This window comes from Meriones unguiculatus, chromosome 3, assembly GCF_030254825.1.
Source record: "Meriones unguiculatus strain TT.TT164.6M chromosome 3, Bangor_MerUng_6.1, whole genome shotgun sequence".
NCBI classification, from domain to species: Eukaryota; Metazoa; Chordata; class Mammalia; order Rodentia; family Muridae; genus Meriones; species Meriones unguiculatus.
In genome coordinates, this window is record NC_083351.1 from 58,921,358 (window position 1) to 58,934,473 (window position 13,116).

A 13,116-nucleotide genomic window follows, 5' to 3' on the forward strand; every position below is an offset into this window, starting at 1 on the left:
ATGTCTTCTAAAGCCTATAGTTTTGAGTTTTAGGTCCAGGTTAAGCTAAAGCCTCTTAGTACCTTTCCAGAGAGTGAAGAAATGTGACCCTATCCGTGAGGACAGATATAAAAAAAGGGCAAGCAAACAATGACCTTCACTCACCAAAAGAAGGACCAGACCCTTGTCCTTGAGATAGCGTTTCTTAGCAACGAACCTAGACTTCTTTTGATTAGCTTTTGACCTCCAGCCAAGAGCCCGCAGCCCTAATTTTCAAGGATGAGCTAACCACCCCCACCTTCAATTGCAGCTGCATCCACACTTGGCAGGACTGGCCAAGCTTAAACACCTAAGACTAACCAATTATCTTACTTTATAGCTTCCTCATCCAATCCTAAATTGCCAAAACTAAAACTTCAAATCTCCCGCAATTTTTCTTTTAAAAACCTAAAGGCCTTTGTCTCCCGGTGCCACTCTTTGCTGACCAGCAGGGGTGACCCCATTGTGCAATGGTTAATAAACCTCTTTCTTTTGCAACGAGTCTTGGTCTGGGGGAGTTTCTGGGAAGGGTGCGATCTTGAACTCCTGAGCTGTGAGACCCCAGGTCTTACAGAACGTATGACAGGAGTCTACTGAGCGCATCTGAAAGACTCTAACTAGCAGTGTTTTCAAAGCAAAGATTCATGACCAAACCTTTGGCAGAGTACAGGGAATCATAAGAAAGAAGGGGAGTTAGTCTGATGGGGAAAGGATAGGAGCTCCACAAGGACCAAATATATCTGGGCACAGGGTCTTTTCTGACACTGACATTCAACCAAGGACCATGTATGGATATAACCTAGAACCTCCACTCAGATGTAGCCTGTGGTAGCTCAGTAACCAATTGGTTTCCCAAAGTGAGGGGAACAAGGACTATTTCTAACAGGAACTCAATGACTGGCTCTTTGGCCTCCCCACCCCCAAAGGGAGGAGCAGTCCTGTTAGGCCACAGAGGAGGGCTTTGCAGCCAGTCCTGAAGATACCTGATAAAACAGGATCAGATGAATGGGGAGGAGGTCTCCCCCTATCAGTGGACTTGGAAAGGGGCACGGTGGAGATGAGGGAGGGAGGGAGGGACTGGGAGGGAATGAGGGATCGGGACACGGCTGGGATACAGAGTTAATAAAATGTAACTGATAAAAAAAATAAAAAAATAAAGAACAACTGTCAATAAAAGAATAAAATTTATTTAAAAAATTAAAATTTACATCAAAATCTCAACTTGTCCCAAAGATTTGAAATTATTTCTCTTATCTTTTCAAAAATATATGTAAATATATTCTTTTCAGCTGCTTCCTTTATATTTCTCATTTTTTCTTCATAATCTCTCCTTGCAGAATCAATTTTTGCCTGCTTTTCTTTTTCTAATATATTAGCATGTTCCTTTTTTATTCTTTCAATTTCATCAAGAAGTTCCTGAGTATAAGTTTCCATTAGATTCCTTAGATGTAGATTCAGCTTGTTGTCTGCCTCCTGATATATGTGGTCAGAAAAGTAAGACCCTCCATTTGTGTCCACCATGTTCTCTATCAGCTCCACCAGCTGCTGCACTTGGTTTTCTTGCTCAGCTGCATCTGCTTTGTTATTGAAGGCCAGGTAGCGGTTCCCACACTGCAGGATGATATCATTCACCTTTTCTCCTGCTTCAGCTAAAAAGCTGTCAAGGCTCTGGTCTTCAAGGGCATCTTTGTTAGTAAACAAGATAATCATGTACTTCATGGCTGCCTCCCCAAAAATACCCTTGATCAAATCAACAGTTTTCTGCTCTTCCTCAGTGTAGCGGCCCAGCCTCAGAACCAGGATAATGGCATGAGGCCCAGGGCAGGAGTAGAGGACACAGCGGCTGATTTCTGAACATGTAGTTGACATGGCCTCCTTGGTGTCAAAGAGCCCAGGAGTGTCGACCACAACAAGGACTCTCTCCTTCCATGTCCTGGATGCTCTCTGGCAGGTCTTGGTGACAGCATGGGCAGCAATCTTAGACTCAAACTGGCATCTCCCAAGGATGGTGTTTGCTGTAGCACTCTTTCCATTTCCGGTTTTCCCTACCAGAATGATCCTCATATTAGTGTTTGCATGGCCAGCCATGTTGGGGTAAGCCAACTCTGAAGATCAGGAGTGCAAGTACCTTAAGGAACAGAAAGAAACAAAAACAGCCTATTAGATAAACGGAAACAACCCCCAAACCTTCCTTTTTTGCCTTCCCTCCCTGAAATTTGGCAATCTTCTATCTTTATACATCTCTATAGAGACTCAAAGGTGAAACATTGCTATGGAAAAAATGGAGAAATTAAAGTTTCTCCACAAAAAAATGATGCTCCATATGGTTCCACGGGAAAATTACATTGGCATGTGTATGGCAGTGTTCCCATAGAGGTCAGAGGATGACTCTGTGGTTTCAGCTCTATCCTTCCACCTCATGTGGGTTCTGGGCATGGAAATCCAGTTGCCAGGCTTGCATAGGAAGTACCTCTACATGCTGAGCCCTCTCATTAGCACCCCCTCACCCAGCATACTTTCAAACCTCTGATAATCTGGATGACATTTTGACTGATCTTGATAGCATAGAAAGGTTATTCCTATTCTTGCTACCAGTGTCCATGGCAATATTGGAACAAGTGTGCCTGGGCCTGTCCAGTGTAAGGTCTGAGAGTGAGTGCACCTAAGTCTCTATTGTGCCAAATACCTGAAAGCCAGCCAGGAAGAACAGTGGGATGAGTATAGTGTTCAACAGTTTGCTATAAATTTTGTGACAATCTAGGAGAGGCATTCAAAGACTCCAAACATAAAGAAACAATAAGGAAGGCTGAGACAGATGGATCTCAATGAGTTTGTGACCAGCTTTTTCTACAGGGCAAGTTCCAGGACAGGCAATGGTACATAGAGAAATTCTTCCTTAGAAAGAAAGAAAGAAAGAAAGAAAGAAAGAAAGAAAGAAAGAAAGAAAGAAAGAAAGAAAGAAGAAAGGAAGGAAGGAAAGAAAGGAAGAAAGAAGGGGGAATAAGAAAGTGGAGTTGCTCATTTCCCTGATTTGACAAGTACAGAGTTTAATATTTGTCTTTAAATATCACACTAAAATCAGAAATATGTTCACTTTTCACATGTTAATAATAATATAATTATTTACATTATCATTAATAATAAAAATAAATAAATAAAAACCCAGAATAGTTAAAACATTCCTGAATGATGAAAGAACTGGTGGAGATATCACCAGCTCAGATTCTGAGGCTTACTACAGGCCTGTAACAATAAATGAAAACATCAAGCAGGAAGGAAACCAGGACTCTGAGGCACAGGCTACTGCATGTTCACCCTAGGCTAGGCTGTGCCTTCAGGGGCAGCTCATCTGACCTCAGCAGCCCTCCTCCATTCAAAGGTCAGACAGCTAGCTACCCACGCAAATCTGTCTGTGGTACAGGGGGGAGGAGTCAGCACACTGAATTCTAACTTTCCTCTGCCCTGGATGACCTGGCTACCTAAGGCAGTAACATTCTGAGGTAAGAGAAGTGACTTAGACTGATCTGAGTTGTCCCCGAACCCTGAAGACCCTGTCTTGGGGACAGGTAACTTTCTATGAAGGGTGTCAGACTGCACTCTGCCTTCTACAGCAACAGCCAGCTATGGCTGGAGCACAATGCAATATGCTAATTCATCTCCCCACACCCCTTGGCCCCACCACTCCCAGCAGCAGCTCCCTTCCTGTGTTTCTTCAGGCACAATTCCTCCACCCCCATGGATGCCCCATCCCTCTGTCTTTCACTGCAAGCTCTCTGTAGCCAGACTCACCTACTGCTTCTGCAGGAACTGGTGAGGAGTCAAGGTCTTGTGCTTCTGCTTAACTATGAAGCAAAAATGCCTGCAATCCTCAAAGCCAGCTGGTCAGGAAGTGGACCAGCTGGGTGGAGCCAATGAAGACACTGTTTGCTTTTAAAGAAACCAAACACCATCCTGTAACTTAGTGGGGGCTGTAGCTTTGTCAAGTTGAAGCCTTTTCTTTGTCTGTCTGCTATAATGTCAAGAATTTATAAATGTTTTTTCTAACTGTTTTGTATTATTTTTTTTGTTTTTGATATTACAGCCTTAATGTAGCCCAGGCTAGTCTTAAACTCACTATGTGTTGAGGGTGATCTTAATTCAAAGCTGAGACCCATGCCCCAGACTTGCCCATGCCCCAGACTCCTCTTAGCACAGCAGGAGTGGGGGCAGCTCCCTACCAAAATCAGACCTAGGCCTACTCAACTCCATAGAGACCAAGGCCACCTCCTGTTAGAGTCAGTTAAGCTTCTGTTTCCTGCCAGAGAACTGGCTTCTCAGAAATCACCTGACTGGCAGTCTGCTAACCTGACTGATAGGCTTGGAAAGGCCCAGCCTCAGCTATAGCACTTCCTCCTACATGCTTTGGTATTTGAATTGGTGAGTCAGTAACACTGGCCTGTCCTCTACCAGGTCAACATATGTAAATTAGGTGCACTTCCTCCCTTGTTCCTTTGTCCCCCCTTCCCTTGACTTGAGCTATATAAGCTAGCCTGCTTACTTCAGGAAGTGAGATCTCTCTGGAAGCAGTGTCTGGGGCACTCATACCTGCCACACTCACCACAGACCCTGCTCCCCAACCTCTCTGCATCCTGAGACTGCCCATTCACAATGGCTAACTGAGGTTGGGAGACTCACATCTGGCACTGGCACTGGGACCCTCTGGGACACTAGGAAGAGGGACAGTACTCCCCTCCAAGGAGCATTACCATTTGCTCTTGCATCCCCACCTGGGGATCAGCTGGTTCTTCCTCCTTTTTACTTTCCAACTATGAGGAAGGGGCAACTGACATCTTTTGGCTGGGGCTACTCCCTGGCATTGACTGAAGTCCTTCAGTCCTCTAGTCAAACCCTGACAGTCCTTCAGACATCTGCAACAACTACCTCTCTAAATCTCTGAAAGAACCCAGTAAAGCAAGGACCAGTAAAGGCCATTAGAGCAGCCGCAGGTTTTCTTAAAATTTTGGGCAGGCTTGCATACCAGTCTTGGTTGAATCTCCTGAAATTCCTGCAGTCCTGGAAATGTTTCCCCTTTGACTGAGCACTTGTTTCCATCCTTCTCTGTCATGGAAAATTTCACTTCTCACCAGGAGTCCCAAATTAGGGTCTTCAGGCCCTCCTCAATGTGCAGGGGTTAAACTCTACCATAAACAATTATCTTCTGGAAAGAGGTCCTACAATTAGCTCCTTAGATGATCTCCAGCAACCCCTATGACACCCAGCTCTGGTGACTTACTTCTCACCAAGTTGAGAAGTCCAAGAAGGGCTACTTCCAACTCCTTCACTATCATTGCAGCCACATGCAAGGTGTGAGTGTTAGGCCCAGCAAGATCCTAAATATAAGAAGATATGTAGAGAACTCAGGAAACTAATCATCTATCGATACAAAATCGCAAGAGGTTCATTTTGACCATTGCGCAATGGGGTCACCCCTGCTGGTTAGCAAGGAGTGGCACTGGGAGACAAAGACCTTAGGTTTTTAAAAGACAAGGAGCAGGGAATTCTAGGGGTTGCCTTCTTGGCAATTCATGATTGGATGAGGTATTTAACTTTTAAAATAATTCGTTGGTTCTGAGCACCCTTAGGTCTGGTCAGTCCTGTCATAAATATCTGATCTTCAAGTCAGTCTGGAATTTTCTGCCATATGAGATATAGCCACAATTAAAGGTGGGAGAGTGATTAACTCATCCCGTGTCTGTTCTGAGGAGTGGGGGTTACAGGCTTTGGATCAAAGGCCAGGAGAAGGATTGGGGCCATTTGGCCCAGTTTCCAAACAAAGCTCATCTCACAGGCGCCAGCAGGAGATTTTCTCTCCATTTAGTAGAGATCTCTGCTTGTTCTCTTCTTTATCTCTGCCCTCACAGATGGCTAATGTCAGGAACTTTTATATTCCTCGGCTCTCTGGAGAAGCACTAAGAGGCTTTAACTAATATGGGCCTAAAACTTGAAAATATATGTTATAAGGCAATTAAAGAGACATAGGTTACAAAGTTAGTCTGATTCTTTCATGAGTACCTCTCAGAAGGAAATTAAGGATGAAACCTCTTACCACCAGCAATGACTCTAACAAGGAGAGCCCTCAAAAACCAACCTGTGGCAAACTTCGCTAACCTTAAATGAGCCATTGACTATATTAGACAGAAAGTGACTCCTGACCTCTTCATACTCACCTATATTTACCCCCATTGTTGTCTTATGCCCCTCCTGCCTCGTCTTCTAATCGCACTCATAAAACTCTTGAAACTCCACACCTTCCACCCATCCCTAACTACCATCCAACAATTATTCTAGCCCACAATTAAAATTAGGCCTTGGCTTTCCCTGCTAATATTCACCCTAATCACTCTCAGCCCCTAGACCTGTATTCCTTCTAAGCCAAAGAATTAAAAGAGCTTATACTAGTGGTATGAAAGTGTAGTAGAGTATTTATCCCTATAAGACTGGCAGAATACCAGTCAGTCCTTCTTGCCTACTCCTCTGTTCTTTCAATGGGAAGCTTTCTATAGGGATGAATGCCTCCAACAGATCAAAAAAATCAAAACCAACACCAACAAAATATCCCTTGAGGCTTCGATGAGGGTTTTGGCCAAGGTAGCTTCTCCACAGGAGCAGAACATGCTTTTCAACCTCTGGGGTACTCTGATCAATTATGTCTACCTGGCAGGTGTGGTTCAGTTGCTCCATAAAAGGAGCACCATACAGGAGTTGGTAAAAATAATATTTTCTTTTGGAATGTATACACCTTAACCCTTGTTCATTCAAATGTTGATTTCTCTCCCCCATTCTCTGGTTTCAATCCAGACATTGCATTGTGATACTTATTCTAAGCAGCACATGTCTCAACTTTGTGTAAACATGCTAAAATAAAACAACCAGCCACATGTTGAGCAATGGAAAGGAAGCAGGAAGAGAGGGAGGAGCCAGAGGAGAGGAAGGTGTGGGAGGCAGAGGAGGAGTGAGCAGCAGGAGTGAAGTTGGGAGAAGAGAGAGCTGGGAGGCAGAGGGAAGAAGAGAAGTCTTGGAACGACATGGAAATGAACCAGACCTAAGATTTCACTAAAAGCAAGTATAATGTGAGAAATCTAAATGTTAGGAAACTATGAGGGCTTGGAGGTTTAGGACGGAGTAACTATTGCCCAGAATTGTGTTTTAGGTTAATTAAATGAATCATAGTCTCTATGTGGTGATTTGGTTATACAGCTGTTTAGGATTAAGAGCAGCTTTTTCAAAAGATATATCAATAGTAAATATTAATATTTTCTTACAACAGAGAGGAGCTTTCCCAACAGGCTCATCTACAGCAAAAACTATGCTCCAGACCTTGGCTGCTTCTCTGAGGCTGTTGGTATTCCCACCTGGAAAACAAGAGGTCTGCAATGCCCCCATCCTGCCAGGGTATAGCAAAAAGTCAATTCTACTAGGTGACTGTTTCAAATGCAGCCAAAGGAGACACTGGTCCCTTGGCTGCCTCAACAAGTCACTCACTGCCTGCTGGCTGACTGGCCTCTGGAAGTCAAAATGCTCCCATGGAGGCTTGTCCTCTGTGCCCAGCCATGGAGGCTCAACCAGCACAAGAGCCATAGACACATCCAGCCTTCCAACTCCTAGGCCTGGTGGAGGGCCAATGGTTCCTTGATTCAGTGACCTCCACCACCCTCATACAGCCCAGGGTAACATTGCAGGCATGTTTTGGCCTCACACTGGGGTCCCACGGACTTATTGCCAACTTTTGTCTTGGGATACTACAGATGCCTTCCCAGTTCTCTTTATATGCAGGAGATCAGGCCTTAAGCCTGAGTCCTAGAGTTGCTATTGTCAGGCCTAGACATAAAATGCCTTGTTGCCAGACTCAAGGAACAGGCCTTTAATCATATCTTTAGCTAAAGGACAATAAATGTTCATAGCAGTCTGGACCACCTATGTCTCATGGTAATAACTAGAAACAAAAGCCTAAGAAAAATGTTTGAGGGTCCAAGAAAGTGTTTTTAGTTTGGTAAATGCAAGTTATAAATGTTTGAGGTTCTAAGAAAGTGCTTTAAGGTTGGTAAGCACAAGTCATAAATGTTTGAGGGTCTAAGAAAGCATCTTAAGATTGGTAAACTCAAGTTATAGATGTTTGAGAGTCTAAGAAAGTATTTTAAGGTTGGTAAATGCAAGTTATAAAGGTTTCAAGGTCTAAGGTGATTTAAGGTATCCTAAATAGGTAAAAATGCTTAATATTTCCTTGTCACCGGCCAGCAGTGACACCTGAATACCACCTTAGAGAGGGCTGGGAGAGAGAGACAGGGTGACACAGAGAAGGACACCAAGTCTTCATGCTGATCCAGGTGTCGATTTAATGGACGTCAGGTTAACACATAAGTAGGAAAAAAGTACAAGCAGTTTCTCACATAGGAGCTTTACTTGGTCAAAACATAGGAGAGCTCACTCAAGGTTACACAGAGCCTGCTGTCTGGTTACTATGGTTGCACAGAGTTTCTCAGGGTCAGAGCAGTCCATTGTAGGACCACCAAGGTCAGTTTATGAGAAACTGGACTTTGGAAAATAGCCAAAGCCAAGAGGCCGAATTCCACTGCTCAGATGCCATTAACTCCAAATTTACCATTAACTCTAAAAAGGCTGCCACAATTCCTCCCTTTCAAATTAAAACAAGGGGACCATGCCTGTCTTAGGTGGGGTGATTCCGGATAGATATCTTCCCGGTCATGGGAGAATCCCGCTTATAGGGGGATTTCCATGTCTTAGGTTGATAAATATCCGATCACCCAGAACCCGTCATTGACTAACCAGCCCATCACACAGGAAAGGAGAGGTTAAAGCTGACATTTGAGCTGGGCAAGCCAAGCCCCTACCTGGGGCGAGGGAGTCACAGCATGCTGCTGTTTCAATGGCATTAAATCTAGCTTAGTGCTGTTGAGCTAAGTGGACACATCTGGCAATGACCAGCTAAACAAAGGTGTGTTAACAAGGACAGGGAGAACAAGGGGGGATTGGGTACTAAGGACTAAAAGTGTAACTTAGCCTTCACTGGATGAATCAGCTGCAGCAGGATCAGCAATATCGTCACTTGGAGAATGATCTTTTTCCTTGAAGTAATCTACTTCTTGCACCAGTCTTTCTGGCAGCCACCAAGCAGCATCTTTAACCTGCAAAAAAAACACAAACATATCCTCATCCCCAAATTAAAATGGCATGTATTATTCAAAAGGTCCCTCCATTTAACCGTGGAGGTTTTAGGGTGCCAAAAATGTTTAGCTGAAGATTTGCCATGTTTGTCCAAAGTTAAAAAATTTAAATTGAGCTCTGGATGAACAAGGAGGACATAATTCTCCCTTTTTTGTCTTTTGTAAATATATCTTAATGGTGGCATGGACATGTTTAACCATGCCTTGGCCCATAGGATTGTAAGGAATACCTGTTACATGCTTAATATTTAATTTTTTACAAAAAAAAAAATGAAAGGGCTTGTTGGTATGAGCTATTCCATTATCAGTCTTAATTTGGTGTGGCATGCCAAGAACAGAAAATGCAGCCAAACAATGATCTATAATATGGCATACAGCTTCTCTAGAATACAAGATAGCAAAAATAAATCTTGTACAGGTATTAATTGTTACATGAATACATTTTAATTTTTTAAATTTTATAAAATGAGTCACATCCATTTGCTATAACTGACCTGGGGTCAGCTCTCAAGGGTTAACCCTAAGATGAGGTACTGGACAGAAAACATCACAATTGTTATAAATTTTTAACAATTTTTTGGCTTGTTTTTTGGTAAGGCCATAAGTTAAACGTAAGGAGTGACTATTAAGATGATGTAATTTATGAGCCAATTGAGCTTTTTGTATAGGTGTTTCTTGAGCTAAGGTTATTAAGGCTTTATCAATAGTCTGGTTACCTAAAGCAAGAGGTCCAGGATGACCAGAATGGGCTCTAACATGAATAATAGCAAAAGGATTATGACGAGCCTGAATAAGTCCTTAAATCTGAGCAAACATTTGAGTAGCCCAAATGGTAGAAAGAATCTGGCTTGCTGTTTTAGCTTAGGAATAGCTTGAGCAATATAAGCACTATCAGTAAACAAATTAAAAGGCTCAGAAAAATGTTGTAAAACTGCATGGATAGCCATCAATTTTGCAAGTTGAGCAGATAACCCTGGAACTTGAAAAAATAAATTTTTGTCTATTAACAGTATAGCCAGCTTTTTCTTTAGCATTACCATCAGAAAAAATAGAACAAGCATTTTAAAGGTTTATTTTTAACTATGATAGGAAAAACAACACTATGTAAAGTAAAAAAAAAAACTGAATAATCTTATTGGAAGGGTAATGATCATCTAGTTGTAGCTAAAGAAAGTAACCATTTATCTGAATTGGCATAAAGCCAATTAGTCTGAGCTTTACTATATGGTATAATAATCTTGGAAGGCTCAATTCCAAAGTAAGCTCTTGCGTGGGTGCATCCCAACACAATGACTTGGGCAATAGCCTCATAATAAGGCAAAATTACTTTATTGGGACTAGCTGACAAGTGGATCCACAATAGAGGATTAGATTGACATAACAATCCAGTAGGAGTTGACTGTGTTTGAAATATAGGTGATAGGAGAGGAGTATCTGGATCCCAATATGTTCTAAATTGATTTTTTTAAAACCTTTTTCATTATCAATAATGTATCTTGAACCTCTGGAGTCATTTTTTGGGAGGAGGTAGGAGCTAAATTGCCATTAAGAACATTAAACAATGGCATAAGTTGTCCAGTAGTTAATTTTAGATATGGCCTAAGCCAATTTATATCTCCCAATAATTTTTAAAAATCATTGAGAGTCTTTAATTTTTTTTTAATTTGTACTTTTTGAAGTTTAATAGCCAGAGGAAATAAATTAAAACCTAAATAACTATAAGGATCTCTAGTTTGTACCTTTTTTGGAGTAATTTTTAATCCTGCTTGGGACAAAGCCTTAAATAGATCTGTATAGCAAGCCATAACATCTTGAGTTACGGGAGAGGCTAATAAAATATCATCCGTATAATGAATGATATAAATAGACAACCATTTTTTCCGTACTGGACTAACAGCATTAACTACAAATTGTTGACATAAAGTAGAACTATTTGCCATGCCCTGTAGCAGCATACTCCAATGATAACCTTTAATAGGTTTCTTAAAATAATAGCAGGGAGACTAAAAGCAAATCTGTGGCAATCCTCAAGATGCAAAGGAATGGAGAAAAAAAAACCAAACAGTCTTTTAAATCTAAAATAATCTTGTAAGTTTTTTGAGAAATCCCACTAGGTGATGGAGTCCTGTTTGCAATGTTTTCATAATTATTATAGTCTCATTTTTAAAAATCTTGTAATAATCTAAATTTGTTAGATTTTTTTTTAAATTATAAATATGGGCGTGTTCCATGGTGAGTCAGAGGGAACTATATGCCCTATAATGGTTAACAATGATCTGAATATAACCCTGTATAATCCTGGGCTAATATGGAGCTGCAGTCCTTTTTTTTTTTTTCTTTAAAGGAGCATAAGCAAACATTTTGCATTGAAGAATCTCCAGCCTTTTTAAATGAAGAGCAACATATTTATAGTTTTTTTCTGATATGATACATTGTAATAACTGTAGGTTTTTTTTTTATTGGCTCAAACAGCATGGCTTGATTTTACTTTGAAAAATTAATAAAATAAATACCAAGGTCTTTTGACCTCTCCCAAAGGGTTGAGAAATGGTTTCAAGTTTATAGAATTTAACTCCAATGGTCCAGGACCAAATTCAGAGGTGCTGATTTAAACTGTCTCATGTCCAAAAATATTAGTATTGTTAGTCCAAGTCTACAGATAAACATACATACATAGATAAACATACACACATACACATACATAAGAAACATAGAAATCTGACATTGCCACCTTGGAGTAACCAGAATACCCAAATACCAGGACTTGACCGGCCCCTACAAGACACAAGTCCCACAGATTCCAGAAGGAGTGTACCCCCTCATGGGCCCCCTTCCTGGGAACTGGAGCTTCCTCCAGATTCCCTCAACCAAATTGGAAACTCTCTGAGCTTCCCCAGATCTCGCCAGCAAACCAAATCCAGAAACCAAAACACACAGCTGGCAGACAAAAAAAAAAAAAAAAGACAAAGACAAGAAACCGCGGTACCAGCTTTTTAAACATTTAAATATTTTTTTAAAACCTGTTTTTGCAATATTAAAACAAAGCATCCTCCTTAGGAGTGAAATCATAAAGCTTGATGATAATTTTAAAAGTCAAAACCAAACTTCAAAATTTACCAGTGCAAACAATCCAATTTTTTAAAACCAACACCAATTTAAAATGAGACTTTTCTTTTCATTCTAAAAGGAAACAAAATTCATGTTAACTAAGTTGCCTTTTAAACATATGTGTTTACAGACCTTATAAACATATATGCAGATATATATCTATTCTAAACAACAGTTTGAATATAACTTTAAAATATATTTAATTACTTTTGATCTATAACCTAGATAAATATTAACTGTTTAAGATGACCATATATTTAAATAGACAAATAAAACTCTTTTTACTGGATTTAGCCATAATTTTAAGTATGATAGTCAAGAGCGGCCCAATATCAGCACAAAGTATAATATAACCAGTTAAGCTTGCTTTAGCTTGATAGGGAATGATAGCTGTTTTACAGGCTGAATTAACATTCTCAAAAGCCAACTGATGCACGAAAGGAAGTCCACTCTGAATGAATACTCCTTTTGTGTTATATTAAGATTATTATTTATTACTGTTATTATTATTATAAATATTTAATATTTGAACCTGTTTTAACTGGATTTTTCTCTCAGAGAACAGTTATATCTTCCTGCAGTGATCCCATGCCACCCGCAACCATGGGGGTGGAGGGGAAGGCTCAGGAGGCCAGTCTGAGACTTGGCAGCTTTTTTCTTTGACTCCATTTCATCTTTACTATCTAGCTCCTAAATGATTTTCTGCTCTCAAATTACACAAATCTGTTTGAGCTCCTTTATGAACATTTGAAATAACCTTAGAAGTACC

At 40.8% G+C, this 13,116-nt stretch overlaps 1 protein-coding gene across 1 annotated transcript; it reads right to left on the minus strand.

The window, feature by feature from the left end:
• Positions 1-1,183: 1,183 nt before the first annotated feature.
• LOC132653071 (GTPase IMAP family member 9-like) lies at positions 1,184-3,909 on the minus strand. The gene is made up of 2 exons (XM_060380042.1): positions 3,808-3,909; positions 1,184-2,146 (listed from the first exon to the last, which is right to left on the minus strand). The coding sequence occupies exon 2, from the start codon at positions 2,104-2,106 to the stop codon at positions 1,228-1,230; it is 879 nt and encodes a 292-aa protein (XP_060236025.1). The 5' UTR covers positions 2,107-2,146; positions 3,808-3,909; the 3' UTR covers positions 1,184-1,227.
• Positions 3,910-13,116: the final 9,207 nt, after the last annotated feature.